Source organism: Carettochelys insculpta, chromosome 6, assembly GCF_033958435.1.
Source record: "Carettochelys insculpta isolate YL-2023 chromosome 6, ASM3395843v1, whole genome shotgun sequence".
Classification (NCBI taxonomy): domain Eukaryota; kingdom Metazoa; phylum Chordata; order Testudines; family Carettochelyidae; genus Carettochelys; species Carettochelys insculpta.
The window spans coordinates 83,822,835-83,846,788 of record NC_134142.1 but is presented as its reverse complement, the minus strand read 5'-3'; the positions used below and the strand labels follow the sequence as shown (position 1 = coordinate 83,846,788).

Genomic DNA, 23,954 nt, shown 5'->3' with positions numbered 1-23,954 from the left:
TAAGCATAAGAAGGAGCATTTGGGCCTCTTTTGCAAGAAGATTAAGGGATTCAAATGCATAGGACCTCAGGGCTCTATTCTCTACATACCTGCCCCAGCATGCAAGACAAGAAGCAATGGGTTTAATTGCAGCAAGGGAGGTTTAGGTTGAACATTGAGGTTGTATCTACACAGCAGAACTGACAGATATTTTGGAGCATAAGCTTTAGTGGGCAAAGACCTGCTTCATCAGATGCATGCATCTGATGAAGCGAGTCTTTGCCCACTAAAGCTTATGCTCCAAAATATCTGTTAGTCTATAAGGTGCTACAAGACTTGTGTTCTTCTCAAAGCTACAGACTGACACGACTACCTCTCTGACACAGCAGAGCTGGGTAACCTGAAATAGCTACTCTGTGTCTTTGAAACAGGCCCTTTATTTTGAAACATTTTTGGAAATAACAGGAGCACTACTTCGGCATCCCTGTAGTCTTTGTTGAAGGAAGAATAAAAATACTTTGAAATAGTGCATTATTTCAACATTTGGCACTAATGCCTAACTAGCCTATTTTGCAATAAACTTGAAGTGAGATACACAATTCTTATTTCGAGTTTATGGTGCCGTGTGCATGTAGCCTAGGAAAAAACTCCTAACTGTCAAGGTGGTGAAGCACTGGAATGAAATACCTACAGTGGTCGTAGAATCTCCATCATTGGCAATATTTAAGAACAGGTTAGATAAATAGCTAACAGGGATGATATAGATGATGCTTGGTCCTGCTCTGAGGGCAGGGGGCTGCACCTGATGATCTCTCCATGTCCCTTCCAGTTCCAGTATTCTATGATTCTATGATCCCTGGAACAAACAAGCAGAGCTACCCAGATCAGTGCGGATCCTATGCTAACCTAAAGGTGTCAGGGAACTAGATAACAGTACTTTTGTCCCCAGAAATGATTTATGGTTTGAGCATGTATCAAAGATGGCGCTGTGCTTCTGCATCACCCTACAGCCCTGCAAAGCTCAAAGGCTTCTGCATAATTTGGAAATGTATTTACAATATGCTTTTTTTTAACGAACAGTGCTTTGAATGCCAGCAGCAGATATCATCCCATCCATGCTGCAGCGCCAAAGGTTGCTAACTAGGGTTAGTCAAGCATTTCCACTACAACTGTTTCCAGGCAAGTCACTTAACTCAATAGAAACTTGCAGTAAGTAATTTCCTGCTGACTCTTCGCACCTCCCCCTCAGCTGTTCTGTCAGTTTTCATTGCACTTGTTTTCTCTCTCTCTCTGTTATATATTCATCATGCCAGTTCATTTTCAGTACTATTTCCAGAGCTGAAGAAGTGGGTCTGCCCCACGAAAACTCATCACCTAATAAATTATTTTGTTAGTCTTTAACGTGCCTGCTTGTTTTGTAAAGATACAGACTAACATGGCTACCTCTCTGTAACTTCTCTGGTGAGAGACAAACTTTCAAACCACACAGAGTCAAGAGGACCAGAAAAAGGGGGAGGGGGGCCACAGGGCTATGGACTTATTACCAGCCATAAGGGTGAGCAATGGGGGAGAGGGGCAGAAAGGAGTGAGCAGGGACAGGGTTTTGGGGTGGAAGAGCAGCACAAGGGAGCTGTCCCGGGGGAAGGACCAGCATAAGGGGCAGAACGACAGTGCACTTTTAAGGAACTTCCACCTCTTCTGCACAGAGCTCTTCTGTAGGTCTGGGGAAGGTGATGAGAGTGTCACTGCTTAACACAAGCTCACACAGATAATTAAATATAGGCAGTCAGCACATATTCTAAGGGGCAATTCAAGGTGAAGTGACACCGAAGTCGGCCCACTTCATCTCAACAGATTTTGGATTCATTTACCAAACAGGTTTTTCTGTTGATTAGCCCAGGAGCTGCTTTGATGCCAAAAAAAGTCAAGATTGGCTACAGATGCAGTTTAAGCTTCATCCTCCACAGCTCAAAGCACTCAGCCAAACAGATTTGCGTTTTTAAAACCCCAACAGTGTAGTTTGCTGAAGAATGAACACATGCTAACAAACACAGATTGTGTATCCCATGACTGATTTATCACTGATTGCTAGAGGCAACACACAGGCTGTCAGCAGTTCCCCTCCTTTTCAAGACGGTGACCCATTTTGACAATTCAGTAAGACTTTGTTACCCAAGGCAATTCAAAATCAAGGGTCGGGATGGAGGAGATTCTCCCCGGGAATTTTTTTTTTTATAAACCTTAATTTGCCCCCACCCCCAGGCGTAAACCCCTTGCATCCCCCAATTGACCCCCTGACACCAGGCTTAAACCCTTGCAGCCCCAAACCACTCCCCCACCCACCTCACATGAACTCCACTTCTGCCCCCTGCTGCTCCTTCACCAGGCCACTGACACTGCCTCCTCTGCATGGCTCGCCACAGCCCTCTTACTACCTTCCTCCACCTGCAGCACGGACAGTTCCCTGCCCTGCTGTGCTGAAACGGGGCTTAATTTAATTGGTGTTATGGCTGGATCCCTCCTACCTGCCATTAAACCAATTCAATTGAGTTTAGGGCAGGGACTGGGAGCTGGAGGAGTGAGTGGTGGCAGAGGTGGGAGCTGCAAATGACTCCTTAAGAGCCACATATTGCTCAGAGCTGCCCAGCCAGCAACACTTAGAAAATCTAATGGGGACCCATAGGTTGGGAATCCCTGGGCTATGTCTAGATTCCACAGATTTGTCAATAGATGTTTTTTGTCCATCTTCTGACAAAACTTCTATCAACACATTGCAGCCAAACTCCCAAGTGAATCGCAAGAGAAATCTGCTCTGTCAACAGAGACAGCTGGACTGCCCAGCTGCTCTGTCAGTGAAACAGCCAACCAGAAATACAGCAGACAAGCTGCCCAGTGTCCCAAAAGCCCTCTCTGTTAACAGAAGGCTCCCCAGAATGTCCAGATCGACTTTCTGTGGACAGATCTCTGTCAACAGAGGTGTTATGCCTCATGGACAGCAGGATACAGCTGTCGACAAACATGCTGCATTCTGTCGACTTTACTGTCAACAGAATTCCTTGGGAATTGATAAAATCCTCTAGTGCAGACATAGCCAGAGAGATACACCCTAGGGGAAAATAATCTGCTTCAGTTACAAGCAGGAGCAGACAAAGCTTCACACCTAGCAAGCCTGAAGGACAAAAGAGAGTTACACTGCCCACCATCTTTCCTTTGCTATTACAGGAAAATTCCGTGCATGGGAAAGAGATTATTCTCCTTCCGAGTCACCTTTCTCCTAGATCCCTCGCTGAAATCTTAACCTTACAGTTAGGGCTTCACAAGTTGCTTTAAGTCTAGTGATGGGTACCATAAACATTATATTGCTATTCCACCGTGGGAAGAGGAGATGGACTGGGAAGGACCAAGGCTCTGGGTTAGCACCCAAACAATTAGAAAACATGGTCCAAGTAAATTTCAAAAGATGTGTATTGGTAGCACATAGAGACAAATGGATTTAGGAAATCTGACAGGATGAGATACCCTACATTTATTTAAAAAAAAAATCACAGTATCCTTCTTACTTACCTATGGCAGGAAGGAGCATCTTAAAGGGCCAAGAATCCCAGAAAACTCAACTCAGGTCTTTCAACCCAAGGAGGATGAGTAGAATACATTGTCCAAAGGAACGGGCGGGAAAGAGAGAGAGAGAGAGCGAGAGACAGCATGCACGTGCATGTACATGTCTGTATGTATTTCCTTTGGATAAAGTCTCAAACATTGAGTCCTTTCTGCTTTGTATGGACATTTTTGGACTAGAAAATTCCCAAAGGGTGTCACATGCCCCTCAATAAAATGCAGTAGCTTGGGGGTTGACAGCTTCTTTGCCCTAGTGACAAAGCACAGAAGTTTATTCTCCCCAAAAGCAGAATGAAGCAAACATTTCCAAATATAGCTGGAAAGAGAATTTTAAGTAGGCAAAACGCAACTACCTCACCGGGAAATTGGCCAGTATGTTACAGTTAACAGCACAAGTCTCAGAAAAAGCACCAGGAGACTCTTTGGTGATCACAAGCTGTTTCACATCTTGTCTGAAAGACGGATATGCCTGTGGCCACGTTCTCAAAGTTCAAAGGGGGTGGAGGAATTCTCCAAATAATCAAGGAAAGCAATTAACATTCCTCTACATGCCTCTCTTCTTTGTTACAAAAGAAATAGCACACACAATTGGAAACAACTTCAGGATTCTTTGGCCTTCATATTTCACCCAGGGACACGTCCTATATTTCTAAAAAATATACTCACCAAGGACAAACAAATGCTCAAAGTCTTGTTTCCATATCAAACCCAAAAAAGGGGCCCGTTTCGCTGAATTTTTTACATCATATTTCATAATTTATTTAGTTCAATACAAGCTCCATATCTGACCAAAGTGCATAGGTCTTGGCTTTGAATATGTAGCTCTTGCATCAAATTTTGCAAGGAAATTGACAGCTGAGGGACAGAAGTGTCACTTAAAATTGTGTGTCCAGAATTTTTCAGAAAGATATTTGCCAGACCCAGACTGTAGCTGTACATCTTTCCACTTGCAGGAGGTACTTTAAACACACAATTAGGCCTTAGCACCAGAGTTCAGCCCTGAAACTCCCCCAGATTTAGCTAGGTGGATGGATACGGGAGTTTATTTTGGCGCAGTAAACAGAATAAGACACAACATTCTGAAGCAGAAAAGATTCCTGTGACATACGAAGGCACAACACAGACTGTCTGGGGGCTGCGTCACCCCTGCCCCACAACTCTGGGTGTCTTACAATGCTTTGTGGGAGCAGCTTCCCCTTGGGCCACAAGCAACCTTCCAGCATGTAAGCCACACTCTGAGAGTCTGCGTGTTACTGCAGCCTGATAGCTGTGTGCTGGCTCTCTCCAGCCTTCAGTTAAGAGAGAGATATTAAGTGAGTACAAGTAACGAGGCAGAAATGGGCACAAGAAAAATAAAGGTAAAATGCTTACTGGCATCTACTTAAGTAACTTTAGCACGACTTACTTCCAGCAAGCGTAGTGACTGAACCCTCTGGGGGACCAATGTCCAACAGCTATTTCCTCTTACCTTCTCAGGTGCAGAGAATGATTTGGGCAGGAGAAGGAGAGGGAGCAGTGTGCCTTGGAGCATGTGTCACTGCTTTTTACAGTTCAGCCCCGCTCTTGAAATAAAACATTTCCACTTGAGACCCAGGAGACAAAGACTCCATGTGAAAGGGATGTTCGCAGCTGGTTTATTCACCTGTTTGAACTTCCTTATTTTCTCTTCTGCCTGATGACTCTGCTTACTGCTTAAATGCAAATTAAAACAAGTACACATTCCTGCCTTTGCTTAGAAGAGATCTGACTGCTGCTTGGGCGGGGAAATGAGAGGTTGGGAAATTGGTTTAGAACAAGTAGAGGAACAAGACAAGGAGATCCAATATCACTGAGTTTCTTCATCATGGACCTAGAAAGCGCACAGGACAAGATCAAGGAAGAAGTAGAAGGAATATCAGGGCAAGGGATAAGAATGAACAACTAGAGGTTCCTGGACGACACAGTTATTATCAAGAAAGCTGACGAGAAGCTAGCGAGAATGGTATAGGTGCTAAACAAGCAAGGGAAGAGGTACCGACCGATTATAAACATCGATAAAACATGATGCATGATCTAGATTGTAAGAAGGAAATAGCAACTAGAATAGCAATAGCAAGAGTGGGTTTGAAGGAGATGGATAAGATCCAGAAGAGCAAAGTGATTAGCTTAGGAATGAAGCTGAGTGTTTTGAAAATGTGCATATTCAAGCAGCATGTTGTGCGGATGTGAGACATGGGTGACAACAAAAGATTCAAAGAGCAGGATATTGGTGTTTGAGAGGAGTTGTTATAGAAAGATCCTGAGAATAGGATGGATGCAGTTGGTCAGCAAAGTGGAATTATATCGGAAGATACAGCCAAAAGAGAACCTACAGGAGAAGGTTTTACAACGCAAGTTACAGCTATGCGGGTATGTCTGCAGAATGAATGAAGAATGAAAAATCAAGACCCTGGTATTCAGCACAACAGATGGTTCGAATAGGAGAGACAGACCCCACAGAGATTGGGTAGATGACATAGTAGACTGGTGCAGAGCTAGTCTACAGAAACTAAGCCACTCCACAGTGGACAGCGAAAGATGAAAGGAAACAATGAGGGAGGTATCGGACACCAACGGGCATTGCGCCCATGGTTGTTGATGATGATGAGGGCAATGAGGATTCGGACATGTGTTCTCACCGCCACCCAGGGAAATCTCCTAACTTCACATACAATGTTACCAGACATATTTTACCAGGGCAACCCTGATCAGCAATTCCAAGTTTTCGAATTATATCTTACAAGGTATACCTTGTATAAAGATTATTACAAGTGTTCAGGGTGTAAATACAGGGGTGTTTTCTGTCACACCTTTCACATTTGCATGCCAAAGTGACCCCAAAATACAAAGCGCTTCACACGTTGGGATTTCAGTCAAGCCTTTCACTAGTTTTGATGCAAAGAAACCAGAGGGCAGTTTTATGGGTAGGCTTAAAGAAAGAGGCTGAGGCCATGTCTAAACTACAGGCACAGTTACAGTGCCACAACTACGCCACGGCAGCACTACAGTGGGCTGTTCCGTTGATATAGGAATGTCACCTCTGCAACAGGTGGTACCTAAATCAGCCAAAGGATTTTTCTGTCAGCATAGTTGGCACTGGCATCAGGGATTAGATTGGTGCTCAGAGGTGTGAATTTGCCACATCCCTAAGTGCTGTAGCTATGCTGACCTAACGTTTTGGAGTGTGAACCAGGCCTGAGTGTGAGGAAAGACGACAGCGTGCGTGCTAGGCAGATTTACAGCAACTCACAAAGAGGGTGTTATTGTAAGAATCCAGCCCACAACATTTCAGTGGTACAGCAGCTGGAGGGAAAACAGACAACACTCCTGCCCACATGAAGTTACAATTCAGAGCGAAGTGACTAAGCACAGCCCACTGTCTCATGTAAATTTTAGTGGCAAAAGCCTGTCACAATTCAGAGCCCCTCTCAGCGAATCAGCAAGTTCCATGAAGGAGTTTAGACAGGGTGACCAAAAGTCTGTTTTTTAAAGGGACTATCCCATATTTAAGTCCTCCTGTAGTTCTTTACTTAAAAATGGGCAAATTGTCCCATGTTTTCTGTCTCCCCACCAGCAACACCAGTGGGTTCCACTGCTGGCTGAATCCCTGCTTGTTGGCCATTTGCCCACCAGCAGTGAATCAGAGAGTCCAATGGCCAACAATGGGGATGGGTGTGCATGGCTGGTAGCCGGGCAATGCTGCAGGAAGCAGGGCTCGCCACTCCCCCACTAGTCCATCAGCGCAGTCTCTGCTGCATGCCTGTTCTCGGCCAGCAGAGCCTTGCCCTGTTTCCAGAGGGAACAGGATGCATTCTGTGTCAGCTGGTGAGCGCAGGCAGACATCAGCCATCCATCAACCCCTTAGGTGCTTCCCACTCTCAGTGTCCTCCCCTAGCTTTGCCCTTGCACCTTCCAGCCTTACTGCCCCTCTGTCTCTCACCAGCGAAGCAAGACGCATTCCATTTCCAGCATTGTGCAGGGAATCAGCCTCTGGTCAGAGCGCTCAGCTCAGCAACAGCCTGGCGGGCAGGTCCCTTCCTTCCACCACTGCCTCTGGCTGGACAGTACCCTGGCAAAGCCCAACACCCTCCGGCCCAGGATGCAGGCAAGGAGGATCCAAGCCCTGCACGGTGCTGACTCAGGGGAAGCCTCTCCGCTAAGCTGTGGAGCATGGGGAGATTTGGGGGAAAGAGATTTCCAGCCTGTTCACACCCCAATCCTGCAGGCTCCCCAGCCAACCCACAAGGAGAGGCTTAGCACCCTCTTCACTAGCCTTCCCGACTTGAGTCCTGCCCCAGGAAGCGTGGGGCTGTTCCATGCCCTGGACACCCTCCCCTGCTGAGCCACCTCTCTGATTAGGTTCACTGAAATCCCCGCAGTCAAGTTCCCTGGGCCCTGGTGCACAATGCAGCCTTAGGTTTTAACCCCGTCCTGCCCACACTGCAGCCAGGGAACAGGAGGCTGCTGCATTAAGGCTGCGTCTACACTAAGAGATAAAATCAAATTTAATTCAGTTAGCTCGAATTTTCCAGGTGACTGTCTTTACTGTAAAGACCATTAGATTGATTTTGGGTGCACTGATCTCGAGATTACAAAAATCACAGTTACCTGATGGGTGTAATATCAAGCTCGAATTCAGAAGTTTGATTAAAGGCCAGTGTGGAAGTGCCATGTCTTAAAAGTGAATTTATTAGCCTCCAGAGGTATCCCATATGTAACCCATAATGCCCCTCTCAGTGCTCCCCTCTGGCCACTGCTCTCCAATAACAGGAAGGGCCTGAATTTCCAAGCAGGAGCAACGAGCCTTTATCTGTGGGCTCATGTTAGTATGACAGTCTGAGAAATGTCTTTCTTTCTATGCTGTTAGCGGTGTGAGCGCATCTACCCATTCAGATAACCCCTTCAGTGAGTTCGCGGCTCTGTCTGTACACTTGCAATTTTTTTCTGTGCTGCCTGGTGCCAGACCCTACCCCGCCGCACCACGTGTCAACAAGGCTATGCTGGTGGTCGTGTTTGTATTACACACTGAGACACTTCTTCTCAGCAGTTTACATTTGTGTGCAAACCCCTTTCCCTCCCCCACAGGCGCCACACAGTCTGGGTCTTTCCCGTGCTCAGTCACATCACCTGGGTAGCCCCCAACCCACCCAGTAAAAGGATGTGTCTGCCCTTCAGTGCTGACAATGTTGCCAGTCACAAGGGAAAGGGGCTTTGCTGCCACTGTGGGCAAGTCTCCTCCAGCAGCTAAGATATTGGGGGCTTTGCTGCTGCTGTGGGGAAGGAAAATCTCAACTGGTCATCCAGCAACACCTCCACCGGGCGCATACCTGGGCTTCCTGCTGCCGTCAGGGAAAAGTCTCCCTCGACCGCTAAGGGACTTGCTGCCAACATGGGAGGACTACTTCAACTGGTCATCCAGCGACACCCACCCCCTTGACCCATCCCTGGGCTTGTTGCCGCCAGGGGAAAGCCAACAATTCTTTTTTTTCTGCACAGTCCAGGACCCAGTCTCTCGCCAGCACCAATATAGTGTATGGGGAAACCAAAAATTCTTTCTTCCCACATTCTTCACAATGTGAGAAACATTCTGGGCCCCTGTATTATTCTCAGGGATCGCATTTCTGCAATGATGGGAGGTGGGATGGATGGCCAGTTGAGATTACAGTCACTGCACCCGTGTTGGCAACATAGTGTAGGGGGAAACCAAAGATTGTTTCTTCTAATTTTGAGCATCTTCTGCATTATTTCCAGGGATCAACATATTTTCAGGGATCAGGAGGGAAATGATGAAAATGCAATGGGGGAAGATGATGCCAAGACCACCGAGCATACCCAGAATGCTCTGGGGATGAGGGAACCATGAGATAGCTTCCCACAATGCACTACAGCAACAGTTGATGTTAGCCAAAGTGTGTTTGGCAGCAATGACTTAACTTTGTGGGGAGCATGGTGTGAAGTGAAGATGGTCAAAATCGAACTTATAAACTCCAGTATTAGAAAATGAATACAAATGAATTTGATTTTATCTCATAGTCCAGACGCAGCCTAAGTCAATGGCTAGCACCAGCCCGGATCCGTGAGCTGTCGTTCAGCACTTCATAGGCAGGAAGGAACAAGCTGCTTCCAGTCACTGGTGCTGGGGGTAATGGAATGGGAAGAGCCCAGCAAAGACTTGGACAAAGTAATCTCTTCCCTTTCCCCAGCTCTCCTGCAGCTGGAAGCAGCTCTTGTCCCTTCTTTCCTGCACAGCGCTGAAAGGCTGCTACTGGCCACATTCCAGAATGAACCTGGCAGAAATCTGGGGAGGGAGAAGCATGTGACTCTTTGTGCTTCCCCCCATGTGTTGCCTCAGGAATACATGGTGCCAGGAGAAATGGGTCCATCTTGCAAGTCCAGCCATGAATCGAGGGTGGAGAGTGCCAGGTAGAGAAGGTTGATGAGTCATCCCCTCACGAGAGGTGATCAGGAGTGCGCATGTATCACCCATCCCTGTATAAATGCTACTGTCTTAAAGATAAGTTAAATAAAAAGAATCCAACTACACTCAATTTCTTTTCAACAGGGGCTCAGTCAACTCGATGTCCATTTCAATGTTTGTACTGCATAGTTCTGATTGGTTGCCATTGAGCTCACTTGAATACAATTAAATTTACCAGGCGCCTTATATTTCAACATACAGAAATACAGATACTCTAGTTTTGGGCCAGACCTGTGAGGTGGTCAGCACCTTCACTGGTCACTTGCACTGTGCAGGACTAGTCCCTCTGTCAGGATCCGATCCAGGCTGCTCTGCCCTATTAAGTCCCTCCAAATTCAGAGGGTTGTCCTAAGTCTAGCAGGGAAAAGTGCCAGGTGCAGGGCAAATTTTATTAGTTCTCCAGACCAGGTCCTCTAAGCTTCATCTATCTATACAGTAAACCCCTGAAATGAGTTCTGCTTAACTTGCCTTAACAAGAGTTAAGTGCAACTCAACACCACTCTGCAGCCATCTGCCCACCTGGCTCCCCCAGCTCGGGGAAGCTGGGAGAAAGACAGCTGCACTGCTGTGGCTTCTTCCTGGCTTCCCCCAGCTGGGAGAAGCTGGGGAGAAGGGGAGCCAGGAACCAGGCAGCAGCCTGGTTCCCAGCTCCCCACTTGCAGGAGCCGGAAACTGACCAGTGATGTGCTGGTCTGTTTCCCGGCTCCTGCCAGAGGAGGGAAGCCTGGACCCTGGCTACCACCTGGTTCTCGGCTCCCCCTCTCACTGTGAGAGCAAGAAAACTGACCAGCACTGGTGTCGGTCAGTTTCCTGGCTCCTGCAAGAAGAAGGGAGCTGGGAGCCAGGCTGCTGCCTGGTCCTCAGCTCTCCTCCACTCCCTGGAGCCAGGAAATTGACCAGGGTTGGTGCTGTCAGTTTCCTGGCCCCCCAACTTTGAGCAGAAAATTTGACTTATGCCGGGGTTGTGAGAACGCAGCCCCCCGTGTAATTCAGGGGTCTACTGTATGCAGTTTTAACCTATCAGGCTGGACATGGAGTAGCAGGGCCCAAGGCATCAGCAGGTGAAAAAAAGCAGATTTGAGCTACAGAGCATTTTAGCTAACATCATCTTTTTCTTTCAAGAACTAGGGGAATAAAGTAGGAAACATGACTGCAGGGGGGGGGCAGCTCTAGCATGAATTTGTCTGTTTCCTTTGAAGATCTGGACACTCTCCAGGGATTTAGCTATCACATATATTAGTTATTTGCAGAACTTTGTATATGCCACAGCAATCTGGACCTAAATGCTGGGTCAAGATCCATGGATTCTGTGTCCCTCTGATGCCACAGGCTTGAAAATTCAGCAGCAGCTTCATTTGAATTTTAAGAAATTGTCATTTTGATTAAATGAAATATAAGCAATAGAGAGCTTTTATTACTGATGTTGATCTCAAAGTCAATATACTTTATGGTGTCTCTCCGCTTTCAGTAAACCACAGTTTTGTGCTGCCTCTAGAATAGACACTGGAAGAAGCTGAAGGTTTTGGCAAGTGGGCAAAGAACACGTAGGCTTCCACGCCTCAAAAGGAGTCGATCTGTGGTAAGCACATTAGCTGGGTATTTTAGCTAACCCAACCAGCAGTTGAATACTTAACAGTTACGTATTCCAGCTCTGGATTTGAGAGTGAACAACCCATGGGACGTGAAGAGGAGCATTTCATCCCTGCCAAGCTTTCACTTCAGGCTGCCTGTAAACTCCGGCACATACAGTTATCAGTATATCAAGCTGCACTAAGTTTTCACTTTGAAAGGCTTTCTTCATGTGCATGAAGGTTAAGGAGATTATAGCTGAAATTGTGGATTGTGGAACTTTTAGCATGGGCCACATCCTGCAGCAAATCAGAAGTGGCAGAATACACTGAGTACTGGTTATCTGGCATTTGAAAGCCCAGAAGTCACTTTCAATAACATGACTTAGATCTCCTCTAAAGTTACTAAGGCAACAGAATAGTAACAAAACCTCCTTCAGAGTCAAAGATTTGAATTTCCACAGAGATCTTTATATGAGTGGGTACTTTGGTCTGTTGCACTGTGGTTTTAACTACAAAACAGACATGATAACACTGAGGCTGTGGGATTGTGAAGATAAAATCTCCCTAGACTTTATCGGAACAATCTAAGAAAAATAATAAAAATAAAGATGCCTACTTGCTCAGTCCATTCTTCTAGATTCCATGGAGTGCAAGAAGTGGTAATTAAAATTCAAGCTCTTAACTGCCAGTGGTTGAAACAATTTAAAGAAAAAAATAATGTAAGTGCCAGCACTCTAACTACGGAAAATGTGATCTGAAAATCATCACAGTGTTTAGCAGTAGCACAGTGTATTCTGTATCGGAACAGGATGAAAAATACTGAAGGCACTCTATAATGTTCAGGCTTTGGAAGATTCAGGTAATTGTCCTGCTTGCCACTGGGGTATTTAAAATTGCCAACAGGGGAAAACAAATCTATGCTTAGGGCAGAGGAGGCCAAGTTGTACCTTTTTAAACACCAGAAGGACTATGCTGATCACCTAGTCTGAACTCCTGTGCACCTCAGGCCATGGAATCTCACCCACATCCATTTCTGTAACTGACTCCTGACTTTTGGCTGAGTTATTGGGGCCTTGGATATTAATTTAAAGTCTTCAAGTTACAGTCCCTAGTTTAAATGCAGAGGAAAGCAGATGAAAAAAAGAGCTTCCAAGGATTTATTAAGAAAACATTTTTTTCTCTGATAAAGAAATACCAACAACATTCTCCTCTCTTCTTGTTCACACCTCCACATTAGGTGCTCTGAATGGGCCACATCCTCCGTGACTGAGCTGACCCTGTCAGCTCTGACTGGGACTCCATCCTTTTCACGAGCCTGTATATTTAGACCCTCCTTCTGGAACCCTCACTCATGCATCTGACAAAGCAGGTCTTTGCCCACAAAAGCTTCTGCTCCATAATACCTGCTAGTCTGTAAGGAGCCACAGGACTTCTTGCTGTTTTTGCAGCTACAGACTAACACAGCTACCCCTCTGATAGTTCAGTTAGTAACATACACAGACTGCTTCTTGAAGAGAAATCCATGGAAAGGGATGTCAACTTTTTAATAGTCAGTGATGCGCACTAGAAGTCTAATTTCACAAACATACTAGGGGAAGATAAAGTGCTTCCTTTTTCAGTCTAGATCTCATAATGCTTGTCCTCTTATGGAATGCCTGCGCTGAGGCTCCACACCCACTATCAAGGTGAGCCAGACTGGGGCAAGTCACATGTTCAGCACTTGGCTATACTAGACTATACTATACACTTGACTGACTTCAACAGCAAAACATTCACCGTGTTTGGACTGGTGCCGCTGCATGAATGTAGTTACACAAGTGCAAACGCCCCACCCCCACAACAATGCAAAATCAATTCAAGTGTAGACTAGCCCTTGCACTGTCAGCTCTTTGGGGCATGAACCACCACTTCCTCTGTATTTGTACTACGCTGAGCACATATGTACCCCAATCTTTGGAGCCAATAATATAATCATATCACTACTCTGCTGTTCCATCAAAAGTGATACATGTTGCAATTCTGTCCAAGTTCCAGTGTAACTGATTGACAACCTTTGAAAGAAACCCCACATTATTCACAAACCAAGGTAAGGTTCAATAGCTAATATGACTTGGGCCCAAACTGGAGGCCCAGACAAGGAGGAAGAGAGGGGTTTTAGTCGATACAGCTTAGTTTATCTTTGGCTGTGCTGCAAAGAGGTCAAACAAGCATCGGTTCACGTCACAAGTATCCATTTGGTGAGACAGCTTCTGAACCTATGGCCAATGCTTCTAGGCATCAAGTCCTCCAGAACTTCTCAGTCTTATTCAGAATTGAAACAAAATTTACCTCTTTCAGAACAGTGCAGAACACAGAACATTCAGAGCCAATCAGTGCTTACACACAAGCACTTTATATTGGTTCCTTCCAGCATGCATTGCTTCACACATCTTTGTTCAGTCTCGTGCCCCATAGAGGATGTCTACATTGTGATCAAAACCTTGTAGCACTGAGTCTCAGAGTCAAGGGGAGATGACAGCCTCAGGACGCTCAGACTGGGGGCCTATAAAATTGCAGTACAGAGGTTTGAGTGGGACCACAGGGCCTCACAGTCTAAACCTACATGTCAATCCTGCAATTTCATATTCCACTGAGGCCAAGTCAGCTTTCTTGGGCCAGAGATGACTATGACACAGATCTTTTATTGCAGTATAGACATACCCTAAGTGTAAAATTTCTCTTGTGTTGAATTTTTATATCAGGCTCAACACTGTGTATCTGACCACTTGCATAGGTCCATCTGGCATCCTTCACAAATCTAAACAAATATAATCATTCACATCTGTTTAAAATAAAAGCCCAAAGCCACTTACACTAAGACCGGATTTCCACTAAGACCAAACTCTTTCTACCATGGATTCCTGCACTGAACTACTATCTCACTCACTGCTGCTAAACTCTGTTAGTTCACATTCTAGGAAATATCCTACCATGAAGTGAAGCCAAAGTTTTCTCCTTCCAGTAAGTGAATTGTGAAGACAGTATCTGAAGAAGTGAAGCATAGCTGCCCACAGCACCAGAGTTTATTTTTCACTCAACAGCACTGCATATTTTTAAGTCATGAAATCTAATACTGATAGGAAACACCACCAGTCAGGGTTTTTTTTTCCTTTTCATCTATAAAAAAACATGATTGACAAAGTACATAGGCACCTTCAGCCACCTCAGGAAGTGGTGACATTTTTTTCCCTCCTTTACTGGTAGAGAAGAAAACCAAAACCGAGATCCCTGTTGTTCTCACCAGTACTAATCTTTTTAAAACAGTACCACTGAATGATTGCAATACTGAAACTATTAGCATGCCCCTACATTCATCTAAAAACACATTTCCATGTGGTTATGTCTGAACCACAAATGATGAGATTAGTAGTTAAAGGCAGTTACATTTATGCACATTTGTGCATTTCCCCAGTTTTTAATTTTTTGCTCCTCCACAAACTGAAATTACATTTCTGGAATAACAAGATGGCAATCAGACTGAATTTCTGTTGATAGGGTAAGGTTTTCCCCTCCGCTCTAGGAAGAAAGGGTATGTCTACACAGCAGCCTTATTCTGAAATAAGCTATTCCAGAATAGATATTCCAAAACAGCTTATTTCCAAATAACGCTGCTACACACAAAAAATGCATTTTGCAATAGCACTTAGCTATTTTAAATTACAGCCTCTTACACACATACGGCCTATTTTGAAACACAGCCATTGGACACGCTATTGCTTATTTGGAAATAGGCTCTATTCCCTGTTTTAACACCACCTATTTCAACACAGCTATTTCGAAAGAACTGCCATTCCTCATGAAATGAGGTTTGCCTACTTCAAAACAAGACAGGAGTTGTGTCACGTAGACGCTAGCATAGTTATTTTAAAATAACTGCTTTTATTTCTAAATATTTGTGCTGTGTAGACCTACCCAAAGTCTCATCCACTATTTCTAAATATATGATTTTTTGTAAAGTTAGACAATGAGAAACTAAGCATCTGTGCTGGAAACATAGGAACTACCCAAGCAGATTCATTTATCCAGTCCATACTTTGCACTTATCTCAAAGGGTTCTTAGAACTCTCTAGAAACATGGGCACCAGCACAAGTTCCCAAGAGGGAAGTGATTTACTCATGGCACATATCAAGTTAGTGACAGACGGTGAGGCTGACCGCCACCACAGGCCCTTGGGCAAGGTGGGAGGGGAGCCCAACTCGTACTCCCAAAAGGGATGGGACCAAGGGTGGATAGGACAGGGCCTAGGGCAGTCAGCCTTCAGCTCTGTCTGCACTACAGCACTGGGCCTCCCCACTACCACTCCCTCAGAGCATCAGAGCAGTGGTGACACCTCTTCAAAGATGCCTGGAGCAGGTCCGCCACTGCTGCCAAAGTAGCAGCAGCAGCAGCTGGAGTTCCTGGCTCCTTTGAAATGCTGGGCCCCTGTGCAGTTGCTCCCTTTATAGCCCTTTTATGGCAGGCCTGGTAGCAGATTCAGGAGTGGATCACGTTTCTACCCTGGGCCAGACACAATCCTCTGCTTCAGAGTCCTATGTTCTAGATAACAGAAAACCCTTCCAACTCCTGACAGAAAACACCAGTGCACACACAGTTATATCTTAGAGAACTTAAGAAAGTCTTTTCTTCCTGATCCCAGCAGGTGATCATGTGTCACAATAAAGCACAAGAGCTGGTGACCTTTATTTTACCACAGAAAACAACAAATATTATTGAACATCAAGCTTCGAAGCCCTTAAGAAAAGAATTCCAAATGCTATTCAATTCCATGAACCTGTGCAGCAGAGAACACTGAGTGCAGGCTCTGTACTTGCAAGAAACAATCCTGTTTATTTTTCTACTGATGAAGAAGGTTTCCAGAGCAAATTAATACAAAGAAAACTCAGGGGTGCTTAGTTACGTATTATGAAGCATGTCTTACCTGGAAGTAATCTGTGATGAAGGATCCAAGTTCACTCTTTAGCAAACACCTGAAAAGATATGGAACATATGTCATAAACTGGTTACTGGTCATTTCTCGCAGGCAGGAATGTCATTTACTATGGGGCAAAGGAGACAATTGTCCCCTCAGTGTAGCTTTGCCCTTCTCATCCCCAGACATTACGTTTACGCACACCATTGTGTCTTTCAGTTTTGCCCTTCCCCCATCCCTTCCCCAAATCTTGCCAGGCGTAATATAATTACATATCATGTCTATATTCTGACACAACTTTGCCTCCCACTGATTTTTTCCTGAAATAACTCCTCTTCTCAGACATAAATTTATACTGCCATCACCTCTACAGTCATACCAAAGACATCCTGATATGTGTAAGGGGAACACCATTAAAAAAAGGAGAGATTAACTCTGATCAAAGCTACATTCCCTTCATGTCTCTGCACACCTCCTATGAATTCCAAGTAGTACTGGAGGTTATGTACAGACTAGGGAGGAATGAATCCTCTTTCCTTAAGACCCATGCACAAAGGCCTCACAACAAGAGTTGGCTGAAAAATGTGGACCACACCCCATGAAAGATTGTTTTTTTTTATTTACAATAAACCATTTGCAATGTAGTTAACATTCATCTGTTTTGCTTTAAAACACTTGACAATAATTCTACGTGAAAACTTGTTTCAATTAAATTTAGGGGATTCCCCCACCCATCTACCATCTTAATTTGGAAAACAGAGAGGAAGAAAAGGGAGAGAAAGATGTTACCCTTCCCTTAAACAAACAAACAAACCAAAACAAAAAAAAACACCCACAATATTTCCACTGGGGGGGAAAGTGTGGGGAAAATTATTAAATTGAAAGAATATAATTTTTGTTTAAAAATTGGAAACATTTATTGCAATTTTTTTATTTTTGACTAAATAGACTTTCAAGACAGACATAGTGGGAGGGGTTGCTGCATGCTTAGGAGACCAGTGCTGCAATGCCTATTTTACAGATGTTTGCAGTATTCAGAAAAAGTAGAATTTGATGATAAAATATTTCTTACATACATGTGCACACACAGCATTGTGGACAATACCAAAGGTCTGTATAACTTTCAACATATTAAAGGGAGATAGGTACATACGCTGGGTAACATGAACCAGGTTACACAAATCAGAAAAATACACTGACTCAGCCTCATGGCATGTAAGAACTAGCTTTTCAACAGGTTCGTTTCTTTGCCAGGTGTCAGACTAGAGCATACATCTACTGACAGTTTGCCAGAAAAAAGATTTAGAGCCACAGGTGCTGAATGCAGATCTGTGTGTATGCAGATAAATACCCTTTGCTCTGTAGGTTGAAATCAATCCACTACTCAAGGAATCTGGGAGGCTATTTCTGTTAGAACTGCCACTCTGAGGGGTAACTAACCCAGCGAACACTTAGAAAAATTACATAAAGTTAAGTTGTTTATTTCATGATTGTGCTCCCAGCTCTGGAAATGTCTACCTCTAGGAACAAACTCTTGTTTTTAAAGGTGGTGGGAACATTTCTAAATTTCATCCCCAAATCCTGTTTTTAACAAGCCCTTTGCAGTCTTGAAATCATTAAGACATTTATTTCTAAACTACAGTGCTTTGTGTACATCAAAGGCAACTCCCCTTATGTAACTCGAAATCTGGGGAGGTCTTCTGATTCCAGTGGCAGCACACAGAGATAATTAAAGGCATGAAAGGTCCTGTTTTGTTATTACTCAGAGAATCTTAAAGGTGGCTGAATGGAATTGTATGAAATGTTGACCCGTGAGCTGAGAGAAAGTGGGAAGAGTTTCAAGACCTTTAGGCTTTATTTTTCAAGTACAAAGAGGATTAGTTAGGCTACTGAAAACAAGGGATTCAGTTGGAACGGTCATCTGAAATTAGTGTACATTCATCCCTCACTATACAAGCACAATTGGTTCCCCACTTTTTGCTCGTAGGCGAAAACTTGTAAAAGGGACACTGAATTCCCATTGAAATACATGTGAAAGTTTCTCATTGGTTCCTAGAGCTCCTAACACAGCAAAGGAGTGGCAGCATGTGGCACTGCTTTTGAAAGGTAAGTCAACCTTGGGTTGTGGGGAGGGGAAAGGGTTGGGGAGGGTTAAAAGCTGGGGGCAGTTTGGGGCTATGAGCGGGACGGAGGGTTAAAACCTGGTGGCGGGTTGGATCCGTGTGGCGGACGGGGGGGGGCATGTTAAGGCTGCGGTGTGTTGGTTCCGTGGGGCAGGCAGGCAGAGGGAGTCCAGACTGCTGCAGGTTGAGTCCATGGGGTGGGGGGAGGTGGGGGGGTGGGGTTAAGGCTGCGTTGGGGATTGGGGCCAAGAAGCCGGCAGGCGGGGACAGGCTATGACGGGTTGGGGCCATGGACAGTGGGGTAAGGCTCATATTAGCAGGAAGAGATCACTCATCTAGTCAGCAAAGGTAAGTATATGTTTCCCTCGTTCTAGCGAGCACTCATAACTAAAGTACTCATTTAACGAGGTATGAATGTACAATAAACCTGCAAAAATGTCACGTGGTTAATCTTTATATAAAAGGTGTCAATTTATCCTTCTACGACAACATCCAAACTGAGTACATTTGTATATAACCAGATAGCTGCAGGAAGGAAGAACACCACATAAATAAATAACATCTGCAGGTCTCTGACTCAGGTAAATATCTTAAGTGTTGTTTGGTAAAAAGACAATGAGAACTTGGTCTTTGTGAGGCTGGGACAAAGATTCATTCACCTACAGTCCTATCTACTCTGGGAAATTCACCTGCTGCTGAAAATAGTTGTAAAGCTGCAGATCTCTCTGAACTTGCACTGAAGTCCTCACGTAAAACAGACTCAAGAATTTTCAACACAACGCCAGTATAGTATAGTTACACTGGGTAAGTTCTCCTAACAAATTGAACCTACTTACAAACCAGTTCAGCAAAACTGTGGTCAGTCAGGATTCAGGCAGCCCAGAGCCTTTTTCACTGAACTGATTCTGGAGCTGCAGTCAGCAGGTTTTGAAACAGTGTAGGAAAGGCCAGAAAGTAACAGGGTGAATGGATTCACAGATCGAAAGAGAACCAAGATTCAGTTTACTTCTGAACAATATTGAAAAAGAGTTTGGTCTGTCCTCAGTAAGGTAAGCCATTTTCAGAACAATTGCTGAAGTCTGTTTTTAGCCAAGATTCAAGTAGCGTAGAGTAGAGTGGGTTATTAAGTCTCTCTTGACTGGGTGGTTTAGATGAATCAGTCCTGCCAAATCTAAGCATTTAAACATCCATAAGATTTGTCTAAAATTTGTGAGCTTTTAAAAACAAATGTTAGGCAAACAAAAAGAGTGTTCTAGTGAACCCTAATGGTTCAAAATTATTTCCAAGATTTTATCAACCGCCACAAGGGCTAGTATCTTGTCTATTTATTTCATGAAAGCAGAGAGTCTTCTGTAATCACAAGACTCTGGGATCTTGGATTTGAGAAAAACAGCAAACATCTGATGGCTAATGACAAAATTTTAAGAGTTGACAACACCACTTTAGAATCCAAAAGGGAGATAAACTTCCAAAGAAGAAAGAAAATGCCCTCTACCCAATCAGCTCATAACCTGCTCTGATCAAAGCTACATCCAAACAGCAGACTGCAAACTTGAGACATACACCTCCCATCCCACCCTCAGTGGCATACGATCAGACAGGTGAACACAGCCTTTCCCCTTCCGTCATAAAATTTCACCCTGCCTCACTATGCAGTTGACACCAAAAGGGATCTCTGCACACAAGATGACAACATACCTGATGTTTTCATTGAGGGTGTAAAGTTCATTGTTTTGTAAGCCTCCCCCTTTGAACACATTTATCACTGCTGTTTGCACACTGCCAAAGAGAAATAAGACAGTAGACAGTCGATAAATAACGTACCTTGGGATGCTTTAACACACCAAGCAATGTGAGCTAGCTGCCAACAGCTGAGTGGACATCATTGGGTGAGGAAGTTAACTGTACTCCTATATTTCCAATTTTTCTCCCCTGGAAATCACAGCCCTTGTTTGTCTGTGTTCTTCAGGGGAGACAGATGTGTGTCCATAGTCAGTAATGGGAAAGCCATTAAAGAGAATGCATTAAGTTCTGAGCTATGGCATACCCAGGTATTGTACATCTTAGAATCATAGCTGTACTTGTGCTTCTGGATTCCTGAAGCATCTAACCCATGGCACCCAGCATTGCTACTCATACCAGGAGATTTGGGGTAAATGACTAGCTAAACTGGTGCATCTGAAATATGTGAGGGTTCTTGTCCGCACTGGAGCTAGTTCTACAGACAGCACCAGTTCACCCAGACCAACCAAGAGTCCTGGATCCATGCATCCCAGCCAATACTTGTAAAATGCCTGGGAAAGCTGCTGTGTGTCTAAAGGATGCTGCCAGGTTTTCTAACTGACAGCTTTTTGACTAGTGCAGACAAATCTTAAAAAGAGGTTTTTATACCAATTAGGATTTGATGACATGGATTTTCTATTCCTTGAGAGCAGGACTTGATTATTAATAGATGCCATCACAGATTCATGCCACCAGTAGACAACTTTAGCAGTTGCTCACAGGACCCTGATCAGACAACATTAGGGTAAAGACATCAGAACATGCAAAAAAGTCCTTTTTATGTGAGGAAATAGACATTCTCTTAACACTGTCATCAGTAGGTTCCCCTAAGCTGGTGTGGACAATGGTTTAATTGTTAGAGGAGATAGAGACAATGAGTCAGTTTCTCAGCTGCAGACCTGAGAACCACCCAAAATTCATGAATCCTTTCTAGCAGACTGGTTAAGCTGAAAAATGTCTGAAACACTCTGTGTCAGTCCTTTGAAGTCAATACCTAACATTTACAAAGAGAGACCCATCAGGCCTGGTACTGGCAGATCCTCACCTGTTCCAGGCAGAGTTGGAGTTAAGCTGCAAAGCCTGGCGTGCTGCTTGAAAACGTGGCAAGTCACTGAGCACTGGGGAGCTCATAAAGCGAGGCCTGGGCCTTCGAAATGAACCCATCTTTTGGAATGGGACAGCAAAGGGTGAGGCTAGCGTGGAACCTCCACTCATAGATTCAGGTGGACTAAAAGGTGTCACGGAGGCCAGAAGTCTTCTCCTCTTGGGGGTCAAACTAAAGAAGGTATCAAGCCTGTGATTTCACTGGACACACTGGGCCTCCTTCCTTCAACTCCAAGGGTTCGGCCTGTAAGAAAAGCAAAGTATTGCTTCATAATTGCTGGGACTGAATAAGCACACACAGTATGAAATGCCTTAAGACAGGTGTTTTTCAAGATAGCCTTTGGGAAACAAAATAGTTGGAAGACTGGAGAAGAGAATGCAGAGTGTAGCGCACAGGAAGAGAGCAAGGAAACTTACATAACTCCACCCCTTCCCCATCCATCCTTCCAACGAGCGTACACTGAGAACAAGTGGCAGGTAGCTCTCTGAAAGCAGCTCACTTTCCCATCCTCTCCCTGCAGCAACACCTGATGGCAGCCAGCCCTGGGAACAAGCCATGCGAATTACATGGCAGCCTAATGGGCCGAGCATCTTTTCTCTCCTCCCACTTAGTTTAGAGCCCCTGTGACAGCATTGCCTCAATACTCCTCTGAGCGGCACTTTAAAGTGCCACAGAGAAAAGAGCAAAAAAAAAAAAAAAACAACAGGGAGAAGAGACGAAGAGACAATGTTATCTGAAACCGCTGGGGGGCATGGTTCAAGAGGACACGGTGGGAAGAAATGAAGGCCACCCAAATATGCATTCATCACAAGGGACAAAAAGAGAGTATTCTGCAAAAGTTGTTAGGGAATCAATGACTTATCCAAAGGAGGCCCAGAGTTTTTACTCCACACAACCAGGGGTAACTGCTAGATTGAGTATAAAATGCAGAAATTCTTCCCTCCCAGGTGTCATCTTGTAAGAGATGATTAAGTAGTACTGGGTAAACTGATGAAGGGTCAGAGGTGAATTTGGATAAACTCTCCAAAATTTGTATGCTTAGCCAAACCTTTTGAAACCTCTCTACTCCACCCACTCCACATCTCTTCCTGTAGTACACTTACAGAGATGGTACTTCTGAAGTTTTCAAGCAGTTTAGGGGAAAAAATAACAGTTATGTTTAGCTAAGCTGTACAGAAGGAAGACAGGAACCTCTCTTTTCCACTATGCCTCCTACAGGACTTCAAAAGACAATAATCAGTCAGTGAAAATCCAGCTTAGAACCCATGCAGCAACACAACAAATTTCCATTGTCTGCTCATACCCTGAAGACATGAACCCTTTTCTAGCAGCTTTCAAATTAAGCCTTTCATGGATGTCAGGCACGTTTTTTTCCCCTACAAAACTAATCATGATTTAGGCTCCCCATCTCCATCTTCCATATCCATCTGCCAGGTTCTAAGACTTGAAGTTGGAAAAGAGCTCCTGAGGAAGCCCAATAATCTGTGATATCTGGAGAACCTGACTGAATCAGGCAAGGGTGCTATGACCCTCCTCACTATTGCATTTCATCCAGTAGAAAGGAATCAGGACATCATGTTATGACTACAGACTGGTGAATCTGCTTAAAGAAAATAAGACTTGAACCTCATTTTTGTTAAGCACCAAGAAAATGCTCAGTAAAATACACGACACTTGGGCTATCTCTGCAGTACCGCATAAAGTTGATTTTAAGACACTTCACTTGATTTAGCAATGCGACTGTCTTCACTGCAAATATCATTAGGTCGATTTTAAGGGGCACTAAGGTCGACTTTCTTGCCCTACCCCACCCCTCCCAGGAGGTGTAACAAGTTTGAATTTAAAAGGTTGATTTAATACCAGTATGGAAACAGCATTACTTTAAATCGATTTTATTGCCCTCCAGAGGTATCCCAGAGGTATTCCACAATGCCCCACAGGTGTTCATTCTGGCCACTTTCACCTCTGCTGCTCTCCAGCTGCCCAGGATGTAGGTAACAGGAAGCCCAAGAATTTTAATTCATTTTTTTTTCTGACCAGCATGGGTAGCACACTTGAGGAGCACACCTCAGGAGCGATCACATCTAGCCATCATGAGTTCTCAGGATTCTAATTCTGATCAGAGTCGTCAGGGTCACAAAAGAACCTCTGTATGGAGCCATCAGGACATCCGGGATCTCACTTCTGTGTGGGGTGACAGATCTGTGATGAGCAAACTGCGAATCAGCAAAAGAAATGCGTGACAGGTATTCGAGGGGTTTTAGTCTGTATGCACAAAAGCAATGAGAAGTCTTGTGGCACGTTACAGACTAACAGATATTTTGGAGCATAAGC

At 44.5% G+C, this 23,954-nt stretch overlaps 1 protein-coding gene across 5 annotated transcripts in view; it reads right to left on the bottom strand.

The window, feature by feature from the left end:
* Window positions 1–23,954, bottom strand: part of PRR5L (proline rich 5 like) — a 93,288-nt gene that overhangs the window by 34,594 nt on the left and 34,740 nt on the right. For 4 of the 5 annotated variants that reach the window (XM_074998946.1, XM_074998945.1, XM_074998947.1 and 1 more), the window contains exons 2-4: window positions 21,561–21,863; window positions 20,432–20,512; window positions 16,620–16,668 (exon numbers count right to left, since the gene is read on the bottom strand). In XM_074998946.1, the coding sequence (XP_074855047.1) occupies window positions 16,620–16,668; window positions 20,432–20,512; window positions 21,561–21,730 (300 nt within the window). In that variant the 5' untranslated portion in view covers window positions 21,731–21,863. The remainder of the gene's footprint in view (window positions 1–16,619; window positions 16,669–20,431; window positions 20,513–21,560; window positions 21,864–23,954) is intronic. The other variant, XM_074998950.1, reaches the window with a different exon arrangement.